General features: G+C 34.5%; 1 protein-coding gene, 1 long non-coding RNA gene and 1 pseudogene across 4 annotated transcripts; 2 read left to right on the top strand and 1 right to left on the bottom strand.

The window, feature by feature from the left end:
• Positions 1-1,518: 1,518 nt before the first annotated feature.
• Positions 1,519-4,677, top strand: LOC114289033 (putative receptor-like protein kinase At1g49730). Of its 3 annotated transcripts, XM_082914053.1 has the most exons (8): positions 1,519-1,564; positions 1,887-2,174; positions 2,363-2,624; positions 2,717-2,769; positions 3,062-3,129; positions 3,258-3,347; positions 3,568-3,652; positions 3,735-4,486. In XM_082914053.1, the coding sequence occupies exons 1-8, from the start codon at positions 1,534-1,536 to the stop codon at positions 4,343-4,345; spliced, it is 1,488 nt and encodes a 495-aa protein (XP_082770179.1). In that variant the 5' UTR covers positions 1,519-1,533; the 3' UTR covers positions 4,346-4,486. The 3 variants fall into 3 exon arrangements, with proteins under 3 accessions (XP_082770179.1, XP_082770177.1, XP_082770178.1); XM_082914051.1 differs by lacking the exon at positions 1,519-1,564 and having other exon boundaries at positions 1,764-2,174; XM_082914052.1 differs by lacking the exon at positions 1,519-1,564 and having other exon boundaries at positions 1,768-2,174; positions 3,741-4,677.
• Positions 4,678-7,216: 2,539 nt separating this feature from the next.
• LOC114289027 (subtilisin-like protease SBT3) lies at positions 7,217-23,883 on the top strand (annotated as a pseudogene).
• On the bottom strand, positions 13,085-15,836 carry LOC114300496 (uncharacterized). The gene is made up of 2 exons (XR_014360269.1): positions 15,508-15,836; positions 13,085-13,315 (listed from the first exon to the last, which is right to left on the bottom strand). It is a non-coding gene; the product is annotated as an uncharacterized LOC114300496 (long non-coding RNA).
• Positions 23,884-26,385: the final 2,502 nt, after the last annotated feature.

Raw genomic sequence — 26,385 nt, 5'->3', positions numbered from 1 at the left:
GTGATAGAGGGTTACTTACCTCAAACAGCTAAAATAAATTTCCCAAGCTAATCTCAAATTACCAAGATTCACCTCAATCTCACAAACCTAATAAAATATTATACCACATAAACAATTATTATTGATCACCATGATGCATCTATCATTCTTTTCTTTATAATGTACTAATCTAATCCTATAGTCTACAAGTAAATTCCAAAACCCCAAAATACATACACCCAATCAACATACAAGATACTATGTCTAAAGAAATAGTTAGGAGTACCATAAAAACAAATCTTACTTCCAAGAGATGATTAGATCAAAGTCACCAACCTATGAATCTTCTTTCTTTTCTTTACTTCTTCTTCTTCTCTCTCCCTTTTTTTTTTTTTTTTTTTTTTTTTCTATATTGCTAGATCTGCCGCAGCAGCCACAACAACATCACTACCTCTATTTGTTTGCTTCTATGATTCCAAGACCTAAAGCCCAAGTGGGCCTATAACCCAATCTCCCAAAATCACAAACTTAACCATCTAAGTAATAAAAATTTTAAAAAAACCACCTCATAACTAATTCCTTGATGTTACTAAAATGACCCATATAAATTAATTTAATTACTACTTTATCCAAAAATAATTCTACACATAAAAAATTTGGATTTTACAGAGAGAATATTATGTTGGTTCAGTCTTATCTTACCTAGCTTTCCTATATTAACTCGCTGAATCATGGCTTTTTGTTTCTCTGACTTGATAATCTGTCCAAAACTATACTGACTAATGCCATCGGTTGTATCATCTACAACTCATATGTCTCATGTTGCATTAACATCTTTTTTGGAATCATAGGCAATCACCTCTAAGCTGTGCAGTTGGCATGCTTAGTTGAGTGTCTTTATTGGCATGTGCATTAAAAAGAAAACAAAAAGAGGAGGTACTGTGATGAATGATATCTTGAGGTCCAATCCAAAGTCTACGCTAAATTTTTGGGTGTACTATATGGTGGTAAAGTTTCCTTTTGTTTTAGTAACCAAAGAGTCACCATATACTCACAATTTGCATTACATTTGCTTTTAAATAGTTTTAATTTAAATGACTAACTCTTTCACAGTAGAAAAAGAAAGAAAAGAAAGAGGAGTAAAGAATAGTTGATTACCATATCTAACAAAAAATAATAATAAAAAATTTTGAAGTGCAAGATTAAATGAGAAGTTTGAACAATACTCCCAAAAGAATTGATCAAATGAAATATTAGACAAGGGCACAAACACAAACCAATTTGATGTAAATATTGCAAGGTTTGTCAATCTTCATTACAAACTAGTGACTCCACTCCTTGAGATGTTGGTTCAACGGAAAAAAGTTCCAGAAGGCCTCTCCCTGATTTGTTCTAGTCCCTTTGTATCATATTGATCTTATGATGTATATATTTTCCTCAAATAATATTGTTTTACAAAAGTATTTCTGGCAGCATTGACGAGATCAGATTTGACTACTCAAATTCACCTCACCTTTTCCTTAGAAACTGCTTGTAAGTCTTTAGTGTTGGCTTATGAGACAATGCCAAGAAACAAAGAACTTCTGTAAGCTCTGACCATTCAATGTGCACCTCATTTTTTTCAACTTGACTAGTAATTTATGGAATGTTAGCTACATAGTTTCCCAAAAACAAAAAAAAAAAAAAAAAAGAGAAAAAAATCTGCTGAGTAATACGAGCCTATGCATAAAAGATGGCCACGTTTTATTTAGTTTATTTCTGATGTTTTCTCTTAACACTGGATTTTACCCATTATCTGTTCACATCACATATGATGGTTATCTTAAATGTTTGTAGATGTTATCCATTATGCTCATATCTATATGTTAAGCCATTTGATTATAGTTTAATTGCATTTTTCATGCTAGCTTCGGAGCCATCCCCATCTTTGCTTTCACCTGAGGCTTCTCCGAGTCCATTGGTTGCTGCTAGCCCAGGCCAGCTCTCCTTGAGTCCGCATCTTAACGAAACACACCATCTCTTTCATCTCACATTAATTCCATGTCTGGGTATAGCAGTTACAGCAGTTGCAGTTGTGTCGCTGGTAGTCTTGATATTTTTGATTCGTAGGAAAAGAAGAGAGCTAGAGGATTCTGAGACCATTGATAAGTCCTCTTCAAAAGGCTACACTCAACCTCCAAGAAAATTTCTGGAAGGTAGAATTCTCGTTTCTTTCTTGTTACGTGGTCTTGACTTTAGCATATGAAAGTTGTAACCTTTTTTTTTTTGGGTCTTATCCTTGTCTCTGCCATTTTGATTTTCCTTCTCTTTCATTTTTTTTTAAAATTTTAATTTGGGGGGGAGGGGGGGGGGGGGGGGATTTGGGAATTTGAACCAAATGCAGGCCCATCGTCTATGTTTCGAAAATTCAGTTACAAGGAGACAAAGAAGGCAACAGATCACTTCAACACAATAATTGGACAAGGGGGATTTGGAACTGTTTACAAAGCTCAGTTTAGTGATGGTACCGTAGTAGCGGTGAAGCGGATGGACAAAGTTTCAGAGCAAGCTGAGGATGAATTCTGTAGAGAAATAGAGCTTCTTGCTAGGCTGCATCATCGTCATCTTGTTTCTCTTAGAGGCTTTTGCATTGAAAGACGTGAAAGGTAGTCCATCCACCTTTATATATACAGATGTGTGCACACATATATTTGACTTCTTTTTGACAAAAATGAAAACTCTCTTTTGTTTATGGCAGGTTTCTCATGTATGAGTATATGGCTAATGGAAGCTTGAAAGACCATCTTCACAGTATGCTTGTCAATTTCTTCAGTTCACTTTTTTGTTGGTGCTTGATCTTTTAAAATGGAATATAAGTTTTTTTATTTTTTATTTTCTTCAAACAGAACCTTGCAATTCTATTGCATAATCCATGTATTTATTTGACAAAATATGACACATAAAACATATTGATTCCATATCAAACTTCGGTCATGACTATCTATTCTGCATGATGAATTGACGCGTTCAGATGCAATGGAAATTAAATCTTTGGAGTTGGCTTCTTTTAGTAAGTCTTAAATGTCTCTGTATTTATGTGCAGCTCCAGGTAGAACTCCTCTGAGTTGGCAGACTACAATTCAAATTGCCATTGATGTGGCAAATGCCTTGGTAATTTGCAGAATAATGCTTACCTATGAGTCAATATACTACAGTTTCAAAATCTACTACATTCATTTGCAGTCTAATTCTCATCTTGTGACATTCACTTTGTTCTAATTTGACATCTCCACATGCAGGAGTACCTCCATTTCTATTGTGATCCTCCACTGTGCCATAGAGACATTAAGTCCAGCAATATTTTATTAGATGAGAATTTCATTGCGAAGGTAACATACCAAGTTAGATGCCCTTTAAGGCTTTAACGAGTTTTGAAATTTAAAATTCGGGTAGTCTTCAAATTTCTCTGGTATAACTAAACAACATTAACTGAGTTAATTATTATTTTATCATCTTGGAATAGCCCATCTGATATTTACTGGACATCTTAGCACATCCACATGAATGGTTTTGGAATATTTTTTTTCCCGCCCATGATTTGTTTTACAGGTTGCTGATTTTGGCCTTTTGCATGCTTCAAAAGATGGATCAGTTTTCTTTGAACCAGTGAACACTGACATCAGGGGCACTCCAGGTAAAAAACAAAATTGTTTTCAGAAAACACAAAAATTCTCTGTACTTGCCCTGAAGGGAGTCGAACACTGCATGACTTTCAGTTTCAGGTTACATGGATCCCGAGTATGTGACCACTCAAGAGCTCACCGAAAAAAGTGATGTGTATAGTTATGGTGTGCTACTATTAGAACTGGTTACTGGCAGAAGAGCAATACAAGACAACAAGAATTTGGTGGAATGGTCCCAAGTATTTTTGAATTCAGAGTCAAGTCTTGCTGAGCTTGTGGACCCCAGTATCGGTGATTTGTTCGACTTTGATCAACTTCAAACAGTAGCGACAATTGTGAGATGGTGTACCCAGAGAGAAGGGCGGGCTAGACCGTCAATTAAGCAAGTTCTTCGGCTTCTGTACGAGTGTTCAGATCCGATGCATAGTGGGTTTGTTGAAGCTGTGGAAGATGAAGAGTATGAAGGAACTGATGGGAGAGGGAGAAGGAGTAAAGGGAAAATGCATAGAGCCGAGGTGTTTTTTCACAGTGGAGATGTCTCGCTTCTTCTTCAAGTACATCTAGGTCGTATTGTAGTAGAAGCTTTCTACTTGAAACTGGTTCTCCGCAATCTCCTTCGGCTATACCCTCCATTTGAGGACAACCAATCATCTGTTTTAGCCACTGATAATGGATTTTGGACTTTTTTGGGTGGAGCACTTTGACGAAGCTGTGGTTGAATTGTAAAGCACAGGATCATATTTGATTCAGGTATGCATGGCTCTCTACCTCATTGAGTAATTGAAACTTTCCTTCAATCGAGCAGTTTAATGCATTTGTCATGATTATTACAAGACATGTTAATTGGAAAAAGAGGGGAGAGAAGAAAAACTGCGAGAGTAGGGATGTTATTTGTTTTCTATTTACATTGTGCTAAAATTTTGTGAGGGGAAGAGGTATAAAATATGTATCATGGCTTGTATTGTTAAAGATGCTAAAAGAAAATTGTCTGAGTATTGAACTCTTTGAGGCTGGAATGAATTGCAATTTTGTAAAACTATGTTGTTTGTCATATTTCAATTGATTTTATTAGTACTAACGATTATGCTCATAGGATAACGCAACTCTGTAACTCACTGTATGTCTTGGCACCGAGGACTAGATTTGTACTGTTGTCCCACCCTATTCTTCAACTACTTACCTACAAAACGAGGAGAAAATTAAGGTAATCAATACATAAATTTGGAGTGACTATATCTTGCTTTATCATAGAATCTAAAATGAGATGATTCCATTTTTTAGAGATTACTTTTCATGCTGACTAGATTTTGTTCTGATATATAACTCCATTTAGAGAGTAGATTTTGTCCCTCATAGGTTGTTTCTTTCCAAGTAAGTCTTATTCATTTTCATTGCTGAAAACAAACCACCAATCAGTTTTTTGCCATTGTTTTGTATCTCTACCATCTCTACAACTTCAAACAAGCATGCATACATATATACATTCATAAATATGCACATACATATTTATCAGAATGTATACATATTGATCCAGTACAAGATCAGATTGTATGAAGATTTATCCATGATAGAAATTTTAGGATTTCTGTTGTGTATTATTTAAGATCAGAAGCAATTGTAAATTGGATACCATTTTATTTATTATTGTGGATTTGAAAGATTGCTATTTGGGAAATGTTAGATTGGATTTTAGCTAGCGCACCGTGCCCAAAGGAGTTGGGTTTGGAGTGTTACAAAAATTCCATTTGTGTCGTGCTTAGCTTTTCATTTTTCGAGCAACCAATCTCGAACTCGAATAAAAAAAAAAAACCTTTAATCCATTTAAAATGCTACACTTGAAAGTTAATTCCTTTATTATTATTTCAATTATAATTAAGAGCTCATATAAAAGTTGGTTTTTAGTTATGAAGCCAACCATTGTTTTACAACTACTCTAATTATACTAGAGCATTCTACGACATGAACATTTGCTGTCTTCTTTATGCTCATCTTAATCTCTAGTGATACATTTTCCAGAATGTGATCCAAAAGCTTTGAACATTTTGAAACCCCCAACACGAGCTTTATTGATCGCATTTGCAACGACTTTACGATCATTTCTATCTATGGCCTGAGTAGCTTTTGGAAATAGATTGTTCACAATTGGGATGTAAAGTTTCTTGCACTTACAATATATTTTTGCCTCTCGATTTAACTTTGGATTGGATTCAATAACCTCATTGGCGAGGTTTAGTGGAATAGTTGCGTTAGCATTTGTAGCTTCAGTAGCAATAATGATGCTTAGAACTTGGATATTTGCATTTTTGCTTCGAAAATCTTATTCGAAAATTGTTGTCCTCCCATTTAAGCATATCGCCACTTAAAACTTATTTGCAGATTTTGTTTTTATGAAAGCAAATCCATTCAGATATTGTTTGGCACAATGAAGGAATATGTATGAATAATATTGTTTAGCATCAAATCCGAACTTTTTAATTTTGTTAGTTGAAAAACTGAAACCAATCATATATACTGCAGTTTGAAATATTTATTTTATTTGGTACGACAAAAATTGAAAGTAAATAGAAAGTGATTTTAGAAACAAACATATTTGGACCAAAAATATCTTTCATTTTTGAAATCTGAAAAATATTTTTAACATTAAAATCTTACTAATACCAGAATATTAGAATATGAAGGTGGTTCTATCCCTGTCTTCAAATCAACAACAACAACAAATCTGTGATGGGAATATTATTATTTTGATTCTAATATTGAGGACATGGACTAAATGTCAGAGTATTGAAACAGGGAACAGACATTACTAGCCGTATATGTATGCCCTTGACTTTATCAATCATCTCTAGCTCACGTCCCTACAATGCAGGGCCGGCCTGACATTTTGGAGGCACAAGAAGAATAATTGATCTTTGTAGAATGGTATTATTTTCCCATAGTGGTAAATGATAATTTCATTTGTTATTTTTATTTAGGTAAATTATAAATACATTTGCTTAAAATACATATTGCCTTCTGTGATTTAAAAAATTATAAATACTCTCTTATCAAAAAAATTTATTCAAGAGAATTAACTAAAAAAATAAAATTCGTGATTACTCTCTTATATAATAATAAAATTAGCTAAATTATTAATTAAAATATATTTCTAACATTATTAAAAACTGTTAATTGATTTGATAATTTATTAATAAAATGGGCGATTTGTCATGAAATTAAAAATCTCAGGGGATAGAATGTAATTTTTAAAATCACAATTGCGATTCGTATTTTAATTAAAACTCAGGGGTGTATTTGTAATTTATCCTTTTTGTTTTTATTTTTAATAAATCAAACGTGAGAATGAATATTATAATAAAGTGATTATTTCATTCAATTTCAATTCAATAAATTAAACATAACTTAAGACCAAAATTATTAATCAAACGCAACTTAAGATCAAAATTATTCGGTGCCTATTTTTTAAACATAATTTGGGGCCTGAGGTCACGGACTCACCAGCCTTGTCCAAGGGCCGGCTCTGCCTATATATGAGATCATTTGATCTTTCATCTCATAGTTAATCAAGCATTAGTGTACATAACAATGGAACATGGAAAGCCTTCCTACCTCTTCTATTCTTTCATTTTTCTTATCATATCTTCCATATCATCCTCCTTGTCCGAAGACCATCAAAGCTACATCATCCACATGGACAGGTCAGCTATGCTAGCTCCCTTCTCCACACCCCACAGCTGGTACACATCGATACTGTCATCCCTCTCTTCCACAGACAATGTTCCCCCGACGCATCTCTACACTTATAATCACGTGATAGACGGGTTCAGTGCAGTTCTGTCACAATCCCAGCCCGAACAGCTGCAGAAAATGCCAGGCCATTTTGCAACGTACGCAGAGACATTTGGCCATCTCCACACAACCCATTCCCCAAAGTTTCTTGGCTTGCAAGAAGATGTCGGACTATGGCCCGTGGCGGGGTTTGGGGATGACATGATAATTGGTATCATCGACTCCGGGATATGGTCTGAAAGTGAGAGTTTCAACGACGATGACATGCCTCCGGTGCCAGCACGTTGGCGCGGTGCCTGTGAAACTGGAACTGAGTTTAATTCTTCTCATTGCAACAGGAAACTTATCGGTGCACGGTCTTTTAGTAAAGCAATGAAGCAAGCTGGATTCAACATATCAGCAACTGAAGACTACGACTCTCCAAGGGATTTTTTCGGTCACGGGACTCACACATCATCCACTGCTGCTGGCAGCCCAGTGCCGTGTGCTAGTTACTTCGGTTATGCCAAGGGAAAAGCCATTGGCATGGCACCGAGCTTGATTGGCGATGTATAAAGTGTTCTTCTTCAATGAACCCGTCCTTACAACCTCGAGCGACATACTGGCTGGTATGGACCAGGCCATAGCTGATGGCGTGGATCTGATGTCTTTGTCATTAGGCTTCCCTGAGGCTCCATTCTACAAAAACCCAATTGCAATCGGTGCTTTTGCAGCAATGGAAAAAGGGATTTTCGTGTCGTGTTGAGCTGGAAATAGTGGCCATGATCAGCTGTTTAATGAAGCTCCTTGGATCACCAATGTCAGTGCAGGAACTATTGATCGAGATTTTTTGGCTCATGTCACATTTGGCAATCGGTCTTATCAGTTACCGGAAGGTCTACTTACCTTGAAAACCTATTAGTCTCCAAAGTCCCTATATACTTCGGACATGGAAATAAAAGCAAAGAAATTTGTCAGTTTGGTGCCCTAGACCCTAAAGATGTTGCAGGGAAGTATATCTTTTGCGATTTTGACAACGAAACATCAATGAATCCGCAGATTTTGCAGTGGAAAGAATTGAACAGATCAGGAGCTGCTGGAGCTATCGTAAGTTCAAACTCTGTCGAGATATTTTCTTCCGGTACTCCATTTGTGGTTGTGAGCCTTAAAGATGGAGAATTAATGAAGGATTACATAGTTGGATTTGAAAACCCAACTGTGAGTATCAAATTCCAGATAACATTACACTACAAGAAAAAGTACCTTGCCAAAAGTCGACTTTTTAGTTTTCCCGACTAAATTTTTTAGTCACCGTTTTTGTCGTGAAAACATGGTCGCCGGAGGTATTGGCGACTAAAAAAGTTTTAGTCGGCAAAAAACAGGTCTTTAGCGACCAAAATTTTGGTCGCCAATAGTCAATTACACTTTTTAAATTTATACATGTAGCGACTAATCTTTTAGTCGCCAATAGTCAATGAATCGCCGACTAAACCGTTTTGTCGCCAAAAGAAACACTTTTGGCAACCAATAATTTTAGTCGCCAAAGGTTGTTCCGTGAAAAAAAAAAAATACTTACTTTCTTGCTTTTTCTAAAATTCAAACCATCAACCTTCCACATTCTAAACCTTTAGCAACACACTCTCTCCACTATGTCACTGTAACACCACATGAATATATATGCAACATATATTATTTATATACTATATTGACCCGTATTAATATAAAACTATATATATAAGCATAATTATTTTTACTCAATATAATTTATGTAAAAAATAAATTATTTACTAAAAAAAAAATGAGAGCACTTTTGGTGACTAAATTTGTTTTTTAGTCGCCAATTCTATAGTTTTGGCTACTAATTATTTTTTAGTCGCTAAAAAAATTAATTCCCGCCTAAAAATAACCACTTTTGGCAACTAAACTTATTTTTAGTCGCTAAAACCTCCACTTTTGGCCACTAAACTGAATTTTAGTTGCCAATTGTACACTTTTAGCTACTAAATTTTTTTTAGTAGCCAAAAAGCTTCACTTTTGGCTACAAAATTTATTTTTGTCGGTAAAACACGTATAATCGGCGACCAAACTATTTTTTAGTCGTCAAAACCTATACTTTTGGCTACTAAATTTTTTTAGTCGCCAAAAACCTTCACTTTTGGCTACTAAAATTTTTTTAGTCGCTAAAACCCATATAATCGGCGACTAAACTGATTTTTAGTTGCCAATAACTACACATTTGGCTACAAAACTGTTTTAGCCATTTTAGTCGCCAATTCTGCTACTTTCAGCGACGAAAATTCTATTTTTAGTCGCCAATTCTGCTTTTTCTTGTAGTGTTACTAGGTGTCAAGCCGGCTCTTCAAGTTACGAGCTTTTCGTTAAGAGGGCCGGGTTCAGAGGCTCCATGGGTACTTAGTGTTGGAACAACCTTATGTGTAAATAAAATAAATGGAAGCTAAATCAAACAAAATAAATAAATAAAGACTTACAAAATTTATTTTGTTGAACCAAATAAAAATTAAATTCAAAGACCAAATCGAGTGTGTGACACTCTGTCCTTAAGACAGATTCGCCCCGCTACGGTGTTTACGGTTGAGTGGCGTCTATCTCCCAGGATACAATGATCTTCACAAATTTGTAGAAGCACTTCAAACAAATTTGTTCGACGAACTAGAATCTTGTGTTCTTACTCTCTAAATTTTATTCTAAAACTAAAATGAAGAATAATGCACAAAATAAATACTGGACAGCAAAGAGACAATTTGCAGATTGATTTTTGGATCTAAAAACATTGCTGGAAAGTTGGTATTTATAGGTAGCAAACACAGCCCCGAACAGGTGTTGCAATATTTTTTTTTGAAAAAATTCAAATGAATTTTGTCCAAAAAATTAATACAAGAACTGACCCGACCCACAACCGGACAGACGAGGGCAGCGCGTGTGTGTGGTGGTTTTGGCTAAGACTCACTTTGTCCATAATTCCTCCTTCCTACAAACTTGGGATGCCCCTTGGGGCCCAACCCAAGTGTTGTAGGCTAGAGCTTATAAACTTAACAAAACTCTCTTAAAGTTTCAATGTGGGACAACCCTTTCCCAGGAAAACCACATCATTCTTTAAATGTCCATTCCACGAACTCGAAAACAACGTCATGTTTCCATTCACTCATAAATGGTTTTGACGAACCGTCTTCACTGTGTGACTTACCACGCGGCAAGGAACATTTCACCTCTTCGGACCCGCCCCAAAAGACGTTCGGGGCTCACTCAATTTTGGGCTTAAAGTTGGCCCAAAATAAGCCTATATAAACCATTTTTTCCAACAATCCCCCACATGAATGGAATTTGACGGAGAGAAAATGCAACAACATGATCTCAATACAGAGAGTACATAAATTGGAAATATTCTGCAAAGGATAGGTAGTTTTTGGCTTTGAACCTTCCCTTGTGAGACATTATCAGATTTACTAGCTAACCAGTGAACATGAAGTTTTGAACTGTTCAGCCGTTTGTGTAAACCAAGACAATAGAACTCACACAGTATATCCCCAGACACAGTTTAGTTCTCATTATTGTGTTCATTTTGGCCCTGAACAACCTGGTCTTTCATGAGTGCTCTAGAGAATTGTAGCCCTTCACAAATCTCATAGAACCGGCCTAATTCACACTCATATAGGTGATTCTTATGAAGAGTATCCAGCCATACTCCACTAAGTATACCTTGATATAAGAATCATTAAAAGTATTACCTAACCTAAACCGTTGCAAACATCACTATTTCATCAAAGAAATGGGTAGGAGTTAGACTCCCCAGTGATCCTTCTGAGTCATTCACAACTCGGTTGTTCCTTTGAACCTAGATTTTGGGATCTCCAGTCAACTAGGTTGAGCTGCCGTTGTGGTAACTCTTATTTAATAGGCTTAAGTCTCATTCCCCTCGATGAATTCTCAACTAACTCTCTTGTTAACCCTTTGGTTAGTGGATCCGCTATGTTGTCTTTAGACTTCACATATTCAATGGAAATAATTCCATTGGAGAATAGTTGTCGCACTGTGTCATGTCGACGACGAATGTGTCGTGACTTACCGTTATACATATGACTTTGTGCTCTACCAATTGCTGATTGACTATCACAATGTATGCATATAGCAGACACTGGTTTAGGTTATATTAGAATATCTTCAAGGAAGTGGCGAAACCATTCTGCCTCTTCCCCAGCTTTGTCTAAAGTTATGAATTCTGATTCCATAGTAGACCTAGCAATACAAGTCTGTTTGGAAGATTTCTAAGATACAGCCGCCCCACCAAGAGTAAAGACATACCCACTGGTGGACTTTGAGTCTCTAGTATCCGATATTCAATTTGCATCACAGTATCCTTCAAGTACTGCTGGATATCTAGTATAATTCAGCCCAATATTACGAGTAAATCGGAGATACCTTAGAATCCTTATAATTGCTTTTCAGTGTTCTACTCCTGTCACGACCCAAACCCGCCCCTATGGGTTTAACATCGTAACCGGCTAGTAATCCTAGGATTACCGAAGGCCTCTAAGACAGATTAACATAATTGAAAAATCTAGAAATCCCCTAGATATTGATTTGTGATTATGTAACAATTTTAAACAGTATATAACAATCCCAATCAAACAATCAAGACAAATCAACACAACGATTTTAACGTGGAAAAAATCACAATTGGACACCTCCAACTGTGATTAAAAAACCATGGGCAACAGCCACAAAACAATCCACTAAGAAGATTTAAAGGAATTACACAGGTATACTCTCAATTACCTAGTGAATCCACGCCTAATTGAACCAACCTCTATGTGCCTCTTCCAACCCGTCTTCACCTCGGAATTGTCTTTACGATAAGCCACCCCGGAATCCACCAAAGCTTCAGGCTCGAATTCTTCAGAATCTACCGAAGAACAACTCTCTCTTTTGTAGAACAAACAAAACCTTTGATGTATACTCTTTAAAATATGAGTTGAATACTCAATCAAAACATCAAAGAAAACTCACAAAGTATCCCCAGATATAAACCCTAGAACCCAAAAAGAAGATCTAGAGTAGTAATCCTAAAATCTAACCCAACACGCGAATTTATAGAATCTGTCCCGCGATCTTCGCTCGAGCGCCCAACAGCCCGCTCGAGTGGCTTTAGCAAAATATGCGCGTGATATAACAGAGGTCCGCTCGAGGGCTAGAGAACCCGCTCGAGCGCGAAATTACACATCTTAGTACTTTTACAGGCGACCAAAACTGCTGGAACCAGGAATTCTCCGCTCGAGCAGGGTAAAGTCCGCTCAAGCGGACATGCAACTTGGAATGCATTTTTGTATTTTGCTTCAGGGGCACTGCCCCCTGGACCCCTGCGAGCTGACCGGGCAGCTCGATTCCCATCATAATCAGCGAAGTGCCAATTGTATTAGCATCACAAACTTCTCTGAAAGGCGCAATTCGGGTTGGATTCGTATCTAAACATTCATAGCCTCACTGAAATAAAAGTGCGAAAATAAATATAACTGAAAGGAGTTTTGTCAAACGGGATTGCCAAAAATAAAACCTAACAATAATATTAGGGGCTAGTGGAAGCAAATAACAATATACAATGTCCATTGAGCTGTGCAGACTTATATGAGACAGAAAAATTTTAAACTTTTTACGTACACATATACACATTAACTTTAAGTCGTCATATAAACACAGATTAGACAAAAAGGAACTTAACCCTATTTACAAAATACACAAGACTTGTTCAACTAAATACGAAAATAAAACTTAAACTTTAGATCACATAGCAATAATCACTTGACATATCCGGAACCTCCACGACAAGCACATAGGTTGGCTGACAAAACTGGTTCTAGACAGAAGCCTCTAAGCCTGGTCACACGCCTGATCACCTGCATACATAAATAATACAGTGAGCTAAAGCCCAGTGAATAATAACAAAGTAAAAGGTTTTTATGAATGATGCCCAGCACAAGTTAGGATCCAATATTTAAATCAGAACATATTTAAACTTCAAAACAGACATAGATTTAGATACATACTCACGTTCATATTCAGATTTTGCATAAGATCATACGTGGTACACCCATTAGCTATCAAATCAGATTGGTCCAGAGACCCACATACATAGTTGGTACCAACGACCATAAAGGTCCATATCTTGCGCGCAAGTAGCCATGGTATTGTTACCCCCAAGCAAGGGCCACGTGCAGATTGGCCATGGTATTGTTACCCCCGGGCGAGGGCCATGTGAACTAAAGGTGCCACAAATACATTTCAGAAAATTGGGCATTATTCATAATTCGTAAGATAGCATTTCAGAAAAACAGATCATATCATACCAGTCGGAAAACACTTAAGTTAAAACATAACTTTACAGAGTTATTACTCATAGATGGCTGCAGAAGCGAATCAGACAGACTAGATATATCAGATAAATTAGGCAGACAATGGCGCGTGACCTACACAAGCACATAACATATACACATTGAGATACAATATTACTCCATTGATCAAACTTGACTTTCCTAGTCTTTTTCCGTCTAAATAGTCCGAAGTTCTACTACGCTTAATCTTTCTCATTCAAATAAACCGGGTTCTTATTTCACATATTCTTTCATTACTAAGCCCTTCTTTTCCCAATAGACTAATCTTTTACTTGGCTTCTTAAACAACTACCACTAGATCAATGATTCATCCTTCAACTAACTAATCTATGTTGATTGGTAGCTTATTAATCTATATTGAGTCATAAATCATGTCTAGAATGCCTTGGAAAAAGATGAGAATATAAATGTGAACTAAATGCAATTTTTCAAAATATGCTGAAAATGGGCCTTCGCTCGAGCGCCACTTTGGTCGCTTGAGCGGACTGTAAAATTTGAAAAACTACTGAGAGCTCGATTTTCACGCTCGAGCGAGACTTTCCTCGCTCGAGCGGACAACACAAATTCTGAAATTTTCAAAATTGTAATTGAAGTTCATATTTGATATTCAAAACCTCAAAACATGTATTTTTAGTACACAAAAATAGAAAACCATTGTATGATTTAGTAAACACTTCCAATTAGAAAACATTCAACCAAAATCATGTTCCAATTGCCCAAATCTAATTTTAATTCATCTTATTAATATCAACCCACAATTCTAAGATACAAATTAGGCTTTCCAATTCTTAAAATTGCATGATGCATGTGTGATTGAACTCTTACAAGACAAATAAATTCAAACTCAAAAGGGTTATTTTCAAATTAACTTCTAAAATTTTGAATCTACTTCAATTTCTACACCATTTTACTAATTCCTTTTAATGTACATGAAATTGAAGTTATATGACCCTTAGGAAAATATTTGCATGTATGACATTAAGATTAAAACTAATTAATTTTTTCTACATTCAAAATTAACTCAATGTTTAATTTTCCATAAATTTGATTTTTCTTATAAAATTTCTTCCTTCTTCTCTTCAAAACATGAAATTGTTTACCTTAAGTTCCTCAAAATCCAAAATGTATGTATAAGACACTTACCAAATCCAACCAATTTTACATCATCAAGCTCAATTTATAATTTGACTTCGTAATTTATATCATAATTTAATCTCAAACTCATAAACTTTAAAGTATGAATTAAATTCTCAAATCTTGAAAACTTACCATGCATGTAATGGAAAACTTCAAATATGTGAAGGATGAAGAAAATCAAACTCAAATATTTAATCTCAACATCAATTTCTTAATAATTACCTTCTAATTTATTTTCCATAAACTTGATTTTTACATGCAAACCCAAATCTTAACAATTCATAATATCTACAAAGCTTTATTTTTAATTCCTTCAAAATTCATGATGTATGTATCAATCTAGTCTAAATTCCTGTCCATAGCTTTCAAATTATAAGATTGAACTTCAACATAACTCAATCCTAGAATGCATGTAACATATAATTTCAAAATCCAACATATTCTTGTATGTATGTAAGGAATCACCTTCTTCTTAACATGCTCAAGCAAAATACATGTAATGGCCCATAAATCCAGCTCCATACCATAGGATCTTCAAGTTTTAAGAGACAAATCCTTACCTAGAGCCTTCATAGACATTTAATCTTGCATAATTTTGACAAATCCAAGCCAAACTTGAGTTTCTCCTTCATTTTCTTCACTTTTCCCTTGGTTTTCCTTCAAATTTCCAGCAAAGATTTAAGGAGTTGAACTCTCCCTCATTCACGGTTCTCTCTTTCTCATCCACGGTTGTCTCTCTCTTTCTCACGGTTTTGCACCAGCAGATTAATTACATTGCATGCAAAAACAATGAAGCTCTCTCTCTTTCTTTGGTTCTCTCTTTTCTCTTTTCTATATGTTTGAGTCTAACTTCCCAGCACATGTATTACACACACACAACTTCTTTTGAGGCACCACACTACACACGAGCACAGATCCAATGCTGCCAGCGCAACAACAATATACACATATCTGGTTTCTCTGCACACCTACACTGGTTTCTCTACACACCCACACACACTCACAATTCTAGATCCTTCTTAACTTGATTTATGGTTAAGATTAGATTAATTAAATAACACGTAGTCTTTATAAATCTTATTTAACACGCAAATAATTAATCATAACAAATCACAATTCCCATAATTTAATTAGTCTAATTTGACTTCCATTAAGGCCCAATTAATTTTATTTAAATTTATCAATCCGAATAGGATTTTTAGTCAGACTCCCTAAAGGCTCCAAATATTAAATTAAATTTATTATCATTATCAATTTTGATTTCCCAAATCATTAGGCCTTCAATTCCTGATCAGACTCAAATTTCCAACAGTAAATTACATATTCAAATTGGACGTTCTATAAATAACTTTAATTCGCAATAATCACAATTCTCAATCCTCATAATCTAATTAACTTAATTAACCCCAATTCGGACCCAATTTTATTGAATCTCAATTTATAAATCTGAATCGAATAGCCAACACTACAACAAAAACACATTTTAGTGACATCATAATAGTGGCATGTTCTTAAAAAATGTCATAAAAAGAATATTTGGTGGCATTTTTTAGAAAAATGTTATAGGGCCACAAACATACAAGGCTCTAGTGGCATTTCAATTAAAAAAAGTGTCACTTCACTACAACAAAAATGTCACTACAACAAATTTACACTTTAGTGACACTACACTAGTGGCATGTTTTTAGAAAATGCCACAAAAATAAAATCGGTATTAAATGTTTTAGAAAAATGCTACAGAACCACAAACATATAAGGCTCTAGTGACATTTCAATAAGAAATGTCACATCAATTTTATGACATTTTATAAAATAATGACACAAAATTATGTTCGTGACATTTACTAACAGCTACCACTAAACTTTAGTAGCAATGACATTTTTTAAAAAATGTCAGGACACTAGGTAGGTGCAAATTACTTTTTATGACACTTAGGTGAAAAGTGTCATAAACAAATATTTTATAGTATTTTGATAAATGCCACTAAGCCAAAAACTTTCCAAACTATTATAATGGCATTTTTAAAAAAATAAAAAATGCCAATATATTTTCTAAATTTTTAAAATGCAGTAAATGATTAAAAATAAATAAATTAAACTCAATATACACTACAGGAAAAAGCACATTCGGCTACTAAATTTCCTGACCAAAAAAAGTTTGGTCGCTGAAAGCTAAACAACATTAATAGCCAAAAGTAAAGCTTTTTGGCGACTAAACAATTTTAGTAGCCAAAAGTCTACAATTGGCGACTAAAACTAAGTTTGGTCGCTAATTATATGGGTTTTAGTGACTAAAAAATTTTTAGTAGCCCAAAGTAAAGTTTTTTGGCGACTAAAAAAATTTAGTAGCCAAAAGCCTACAATTGGCGACTAAAAATAAGCTTGGTGGCTGATTATATGGGTTTTACCGACAAAAAAAAATTTAGTAGCCAAAAGTAAAATTGGCGACTAAAAAATAAGTTTAGTCGCCAAAAGCGGTCATTTTTAGCGCGGGAGAACTAAAATCCTAAGGCGGGAATTAAATTTTTTGGCGACCAAAATTTTGGTAGCTGAAAGTGCATTTTCGACGACCAAATCCGATTTTGGTCGGCAAAAGTTAAGTTTTTTAGCAACTGAAAAACAATTAGTAGCCAAAAGTATAGAATTGGCGACTAAAAAATATTTTTAGTCGCCAAAAGTGGTCTTTTTTTATTTTGCTACTAAATAGTTTATTTTACATAAATTATATTCAATAAAATAATTATGTTTATACATATACTTTTATATTAATATGGATGTATGTACTATATAAATAATATATGTTGCATATATAATCATGTGGTGCTATAGAGGTGTAGTGGGAAGAGTGTGGTGTATAAGGTTTATGGTGCGGGAGGTTGGCGGTTCGAGTTTCCGCAAGAGCGATCAAATTGTTCTACAACGAATTATCGTCACGAATGGCACTTGATAGCATCACGAATAGTGCCTACCATGACATTAAAGTGTCACTGAAAGGTTTTAGTCTTGATGGTGTAATGACACTTATAAGTGTCACTAACTCTTTTTTTAATGGCGCTTGATAGTGCCACAAATAATATCTACCATGACATCAAAATGTCATTGAAAGTTTTTAGCCATGATGTTGTAGTGGCACTTGCAAGTATCTACCGTGGCACAGATACAAATGGCACTTGCTCAAAATGCCACAAGACTAAAAAATGTCATTAAACCAATAGTTTTGTGGCACTTTCAAATGTCACTAAACTAAGAAAATGTTGTTGTGTAATTAAACTTCCACACGGTCCGATATTCAAAATTAAAATAGCTTAATTCACTAATTATACTCTCTTGAGCCATTTGGGCATTCTATTTCTAATCCCAAAATAAATCCTCAATAGAATCATGTATGAGTCAATCTCCATAATTTTCGTAAATCTCGGCAATTAAATTTCAAATCCTCTTAATTAATCAAGCACTAATCATTATACGTAATGGGGTCGTTACAACTCCCTGATTATTCGTATATCTACTTAATTTACTTACTGCATAAGCTCTATCTGGGCGAGTGTAGTTCATCAAGTACATTAAGCTTCCAATAATTTGGGTATACTCTAATTGAGAAATACTTTCCTGTACATTTTTAGATAGAAACAAATTAACATCTACAGGTGTTCTAGCAAGATGATCATCATCTTTGCTGAATTTGTCAAGTATTTTCTCAATGCAATGAGATTATGACAAAGCATAACCTTCTGATGTTTTGGTAATTTTCATACCAAGAATTACATCAGCAATACCCATGTCCTTCATGTCAAAATGTTTATTCAACATTTTCTTAGTAGTTTTAATCAAATCATTATTACTACCTATGATGAGCATATTATCTACATAAAGACATACAATGACATAACCTTTGTCTGTATTTTTAATATAAACACATTTGTCACACTCATTAATTTTGAATCTATTTGACATTATTGCCTTGTCAAATTTCTCATGCCATTGCTTTGGCGCTTGTTTTAAACCATATAATGATTTAACCAATTTACACACTTTCTTTTCTTTTCCTGGAACAGAAAAACCTTCTGATTGTTTCATATAAATTTCTTCATTTAACTCACCATTTAAGAAAGCGGTTTTCACATCCATTTGATGAATTTCTAGATTGTATAGAGATGCAATGGCAATTAGCATTCTAATGGATGTTATTCTAGTAACTAGTGAGTATTTGTCAAAGTAATCAAGACCTTCTTTTTGTGTAAAACCTTTGACCACAAGTCTTGCCTTGTATTTGTCAATTGATCCATCCGCTTTCATTTTCCTTTTGAAAATCCACTTGTACCCAAGAGCTTTACAACCTGGTGGCAAGTCCACTAATTCCCAAGTGTGATTTTGCAAGATGAATTCAACTTCACTGTTGACAGCTTCTTTCCATAAAGGAGCTTCAGGACTGGACATAGCCTCTTTAAAAGTTAAAGGCTCATTTTCTAACAAAAACATTAGGAAATTTGGACCAAAAGATTTTGAGGTTCTAGCACGTTTACTACGTCTAGGTTCCTCTTCTTCATTTTGATTTAACTCTTGCTCTTGATCATGTTCTTGATCATTACTAGTAATAGCATCAAAAGATCTTTTATGAGTACTAGTCTCTTGTCCAGTCTTATTTGGAAATACATGTTCAAAGAATGATGCATTCCGAGACTCAATAATAGTATTTACATGCATTTCGGTATGTTCTGATTTGTAAATCAAAAACCGATATGCACTACTATTCTTGGCATAACCAATGAAAATGCAACCAATGGTCTTAGGACCTATCTTAGTCTTTTTAGGACTAGGAATAGCCACTTTAGCCAAACACCCCCGCACTTTTAATTATTTGTAGGATGGTACTCTCCCATGCCATATTTCATAAGGTGTTTGATTCACTTTCTTTCGTTGTACTTTATTTAAAATATAATTTGCAGAAAGTATTGCTTCCCCCCACAAGTTCTGAGGTAATCCAGAACTTATTAACATGACATTCATCATTTCTTTTAAAGTCCTATTTTTCCTTTCAACAATTCCATTTTGCCGAGGTGAGTAAGGAGCGGTGGTTTGATGAATTATTCCATATTCTTTACAAAACTTACTAAAAGGTAATTCATATTCACCACCTCTATCACTTCTTAGTTTTTTGATTTTCTTACAAAATTGATTTTCAACTTCATTCTTATATTGAATAAAAGTTTCCAAAACTTCATCCTTGGTTTGAATTAAATAAACATAACTATATCTAGTATAGTCATTTATAGAAGTGATAAAATACTTTTTCCCACCTCTAGTTTGAATTGATTTAAAATCACAAATGTCACTATTAATTAATTTAAGTGGTTCCGTACTTTTTTCAATTGAATGAAAAGGAGTTTTAGATAATTTTGCCTCAACGCAAATTTCACATTTATGATTTGAATCAATGTCAAATTTAAGTAAACATTTCATATTAATTAATCTACGCAAAGATCCATAATTAACATGTCCTAATCTACCATGCCATAAATTTGAAGACTCAAGCAAGTAAGAAGAAGATATATTTTTATTAATAACTGAGGGTACAACAGTCATTACATTCATTTTGAAAAGGCCATAAGACATGTAACATTTTCCTACATACATCCCGTTTTTGGTAAGTACAAACTTGTCACTTTCAAAAACTAGCCCAAACCCATTCTTACTCAACAAAGATCCGGAAACTAAATTCTTGCGAATGTTCGGTACATGCAGCACATTGTTGAGAGTGAGTTCCTTTCCTGATGTCATATTTAGTACAATCTTTCCTTGTCCTTCAACTTTGGAAGTTGAGGAGTTGTCCATAAAAAGTTGTTCACCGTTGCCCACTGTAGAATAAGATGTAAACATCTTTTTGTCGGCACAGATATGGCAAGTAGCACCAGTGTCCACCCACCATTCTTTAGGATTTCCGACAAGATTTATCTTGGAAACAACTGCAGAAAGATTTATGACATCTACACCATTAGAAATTTTATCCATTAATCTTTGGCCCAATGTCTCTTTTTGTTACAAATGTAACACATGCCATTAAACTTGTATTTCTTTGTTTCTCCTCATTTAGATAGCATTCTCTTCTGCCATCTTTTAAAAACAGTTTCTAAGAACTTTTCTGGTTTTTCACCATGATTCACTGGCACAGTCCCAACATAAGGAGGGGTTGGTGTGATGGCAATCACCATACTAGTACTAGTTTGAATATTAGTTTGACCAGTTTCAAAAGCCATAAATTCTAAGTTATAAAACAAAATTATAATTAGAATTTATACTACACAGAAAATTAATCCAAATTCACATAATTAAATTCTGTAAAAATAAAAGAAACAAGAATGTGACTTTTGTTTCCAATTAATTTGAAAATAAAATAAAATATAATTTAAACAAATTGATTCCACATAGGAAATTAAATTCTGTAAAATAAAAGAAATAAGAATTTAACTTTTATTTTTCAATTAATTTGGAATTAAAATAAAATTTTATTTACCCAAATTAATTCCACACAGAAAATTAAATTTCTGTAACACTCCAATAATTAAAAATCTAATTTATTTTTAATTAAAGAACACTCAAAAAATAATTCTAAAAACCAAAATTAATTTTTGACAAAATTTCACAAATATATATTCTGAATTGTTAATGATACCAGTATATTATTACTAGTTGTCAAAAAAAAATAGACAGTATATTACTACTATCTATCAAATAGCATATAACCACTATTTGTTTTTCCAACCAGAATATTAATTTGTAAATTCACAGAAAAATAATTTTCTTAAAAGAAGAAAGAGAAAAGGAAACAAACGAAAAATTCTGTAAACAGAATAATTCGGATCTGTCTTAAGATTGTTGGAACAACCTTCTGTGTAAATAAAATAAATGGAAACTAAATCAAACAAAATAAATAAATAAAGACTTACAGAATTTATTTTGTCAAACCAAATAAAAATTAAATTCAAAGACCAAGTCGAGTGTGTGACACTCTGTTCTTAAGACAGATTCGCCCCGCTACGGTGTTTACAGTTGAGTGGCGTCTATCTCCCAGGATACAATGATCTTCACAAATTTGTAGAAGCACTTCAAACAAATTTGTTCAACGAACTAGAACCTTGTGTTCTTACTCTCTGAATTTTATTCTAAAACTAAAATGAAGAATAATGCACAAAATAAATACTGGACAACAAAGAGACAATTTGCAGATTGATTTTCGGATCTAAAAACACTGTTGGAAAGTTGGTATTTATAGGTAGCAAACACAGCCCCGAACAGGTGCTGTTTTGAATCCAACAGGTGCACTTTTGAAATGAACAGGTACTGTTTTGAATTTAAACAGATATGCTGCAAGGTTTTGAATCTGTTCGGAAATAACAGATCTGTAACTGCTGGGCAGTTAAAATCGAACCTGCTAGGCAGTTTTCCAGTTTGAATCTGAGAGAAATTTCGGATAGAAGGAGACTTAAATGTTGGACAAAAATTGGAATTCAAATATGAATTAAATTTATGCAATAATACAAGAACTGACCTGATTCACACTCAGGCTGGGCTGGACGGACGGCGGCGGTGCGCGTGTGGTGATTTTGGCTAAGGCTCACTTTGTCTATAACTCCTCCCTTCTACAAACTTGGGGTGCCCCTTGGGGTCCAACACAAGTGTTGTAGGCTAGAGCTTATAAACTTAACAAAACTCTCTTAAAGTTTCAATGTGGGACAACCCTTTCCAAGGAAACCCACATTTCATTCTTTAAATGTCTATTCCATAAACCCGAAAACGACGTTATGTTTCCATTCACTCATAAATGGTTTTGACGAACCGTCTTCACCGTGTGACTTGCCACGCGGCAAGGAACACTTCACCTCTTTGGACCCTCCCCAAAAGACGTTCGGGCCCACTCAATTTTGGGCTCAAAGTTAGCCCAAAATAAGCCTATATAAACCATTTTTTCCAACACTTAGACCTGATATACTGGCACCTGGATACAAGATTTTGGCTGGATGGGTACCCAACAGGTTGAGTGCGTATATTCACGGCAGTTCATTACTCTCAAACTATGTAATTGTGTCTGGCACTTCCATGGCGTCTCCCCACATAGTTGGCATAGCCGCACTGTTGAAAGCAGCCCACCGGGATTGGAACTCAGCTGCTATTCGATCTTCTATGATGACTACTGCAGATGTGTTTGATAATTTGAATGGCACAATCATTGACATAGCCACTGGAGCTGCAGGGACTCCTCTTGATTTTGGGGCAGGACATGTGAACCCTAACAAGGCCATGGACCCTGGACTTGTGTATGACATGGAGGTCCAAGACTACATCGATTTCCTCTGTGGAATGAACTATACAGCGCAACAGATTCAGATTATAACAAGGAGGTCCGATTTCAACTGTGAAAATGCTAGTTTGGATCTTAACTATCCTTCATTTATCGTCATCTTGAACAGCACTGATATTACAAGTTACACCTTTAAGAGGGTGCTGACTAATATGGTCGATTCACATTTGGTGTATCTAGCAGAGGTGACGGCTCCAATGGGTACGAAAATTATTGTGCAGCCATCAACAATCTCCTTCACGGGGAAATACAGTAAGGCTGAGTTCAACTTGACAGTTGAAATTGATTTGGGAGTCAGGTCATGGAATGAGTACAATGGGACTTATGGGTACTTAGGCTGGTATGAGGTTAATGAGACTCATGTGGTAAGAAGTCCAATAGTCTCCGCATTTACACCATAGGCAAGGTTTGCCAATGGTGAAAATAAGTGTGCTTCAAGTACTACATTTTTTGTGTTGATGGCAGCCTAAAAGGGCACATCCCAAGCATACAAACAGAGAATGGCTAGAAACTAAAGGCCAAGTGCATTTTATATTTCACCTTTTGTTTTTTTGGGTGCAAAAAAGGATAAGAGGGGCGATCAAAGCATAGCAACTCTCCTTCAATGTAAATTCAAAGGAAAACCTCCCTTCCTGGTTATATAAATTATTATTATTACTGTCTTTTGTCACACAATAGTCTCAATTGGTATTTTATTTAATTTGTTCTTCTCTTGAGATTTGGAAATAATACAATTAATTTTATACTTTTGACATAATTATACTAATCTCCCTTCTAATAAAGGTTAAAGTGATGCAGATAACAGGTAGACACTGAAATAAATAAAAATAAATATATATTTTAGTAGAAAGGAGAAGACAATAATTTTTTTTTATTTATACAACTAACGAATTGTTGATAAAAATGACCTAACTGTAATGTAAATTAAAAACTTCAAGGGAGGTTAGTATAATTATATCAAAAGTGTGAGATTAATGGATTACATATGCTCAGTTAAACTACTTTTTAAATTGTTATGAATATGAATTTTTATTTGATCATAAAAATGAAATTAAAATTTCAATTTTGGGCCTTGTGTTGTTATGTTGCAAAGTCATAATGGTGGAAGATTTTGACTTGTTTGTAAACAAGAATTTATTTTGTAGTGATTACGTTATTTTTAAATTGATAATTTGGTAATTTTTACACAAAAACGTGGAGGATGTTTCACACAAATGGTATTGATCACAAAAATTGTATTAATTTTGGCCATAAATACGATCATGTGGAGAGGCTTGTCATGAATTTCTCCCTATCAAACCACAATGTTTAGTGTATCATCCAATTTGTCTATCAGTTTTTATTATAAATCAGAAATTTTTTAGACATTTACTAAGATATTGGAGAAAACTAGTGAAAATTTTCAATCCTTCAAATATTTTTTACAAAAAATTAATCATTAATTTGACTACTATTTTCAAATTTTCTCCTATCACATCAAAATGATTTTTTTGGTGGAATGTTGGTAAAAATGACAATAATATTATTGGAAGGAAAAAATTTTAAAAAATCAAATTACCAAATCAACCTAACTTATTCTTATTTTAAATCATAAACTTTACACATAACAGATTTGTTTTGTTAAAGTTGTTTCGTTAATTATCTATTTTTATTGTTCCGGCTCCAGTCTGTGATCGGATTGGGGGTATTGTTGGGCTCGTGGGGGTCCACCACGTGTCCCATTTTAATAATCTGAACTATTTAATGTGTAGAACTCCTCGAGAACTATGTGCTAGTAAAAAATTATGTTGATCGGATATCGATAGCTACGTGATCAAATCAGTTTTGTATAAAAAAAATAGTTGATGAAAAAATAAACGGTTGACAGAAATCTGATCCGATGAGATAGCTATCGATATCCGATCAATGTGATTTTTTATAGGCATATAGTACTCGACTAATTTTACGTATTGAACGGTTCGAATTATCGAAGCGGAATTCGTAATGGGCTCCCACTAGTCCAACAGTACCCTCCAGCCCGTCGGACTAGAGGGAAGCCCAGCCCGTGGTGGGCCCCTTTATTGTTTTATATAAATCACATTTATTAAAAAAAAAAAAAATCCTTGTACTGTTTTATATAAATCTCATTTAATTATCAAAAAGCAAAAACCCTTATACATTCATTGATTAGCAACCTAAAAGGGGAGGCAGAAGTTACCAATGGAGTTGAGGAGATTACAACTCAATTGGTTTACATGGGTGGAATGACATTTTTTTTGTTTTCTTCCTAGGGACCTAAATTGGCAAATATAATATTCCCAACTTTTCATCTAGAGCCAAACACACTCCTATGTTAAACTCCATTTAGGATATCTAAACCCAACTCCAAACTTGATGGTAGGTGTAACCAAACACCCCATTTCAACACAAAAAAAAAAAAAATTAGAAGTGCATATTTTTTTTTTCTTCATTCTTCATTCTCTAACTTCTCTCTACTTTCTCTCTCATTTTCCTTTACTTTCTTGGAGGCCAAACACCACACCTTTGCTCCACCCTTACACCACCACCTTGACCCACCATCTCCACCACCTCCGGCCACCTTATCTCGCCGGAAAATGGGTCCGGTCGGCACTCCTTGAATCCATCCGAAAATAACACAATAGAAGCACAAACTCTAGATTTTTCTTAATCTTTTGAAGAATCAAAGCATGGGATTTATTTTCTTGATGGATTAGAGGCTTGTACTTGGTAAGAATCTTTCTCTAAAAGTTTAGTTGAAGGTTTTACATATTTTGAGTTAGAGATGATGAAATTTTTGTGTTTTAGATCTATTATGATTTGGGGTTTGCTTGTTGAATTTTATACTCTCAATTAGTTTCCATGAATGTTTTACATGTTTAAAAAAAAAAAATGGTCAATTTGATGGTTGATTTGGAGATTTAGATTTTTGGGTTAATCTAGGGTTTGAATGTGATGTAAAAATTGGGGATTTTGGTGTTAGGGAATTTATATGTTGAAATTGAGTTGATAAATGATGGATTGGGTATCTCTATGTTCTATGGAGGAATTTTATAAGTGATTGAAGAGATTTTACTTAAGTTGT

This window comes from Camellia sinensis, chromosome 2, assembly GCF_055761805.1.
Source record: "Camellia sinensis isolate YWXY chromosome 2, ASM5576180v1, whole genome shotgun sequence".
NCBI classification, from domain to species: Eukaryota; Viridiplantae; Streptophyta; class Magnoliopsida; order Ericales; family Theaceae; genus Camellia; species Camellia sinensis.
This window is presented reverse-complemented; position numbering and strand designations above follow the sequence as displayed.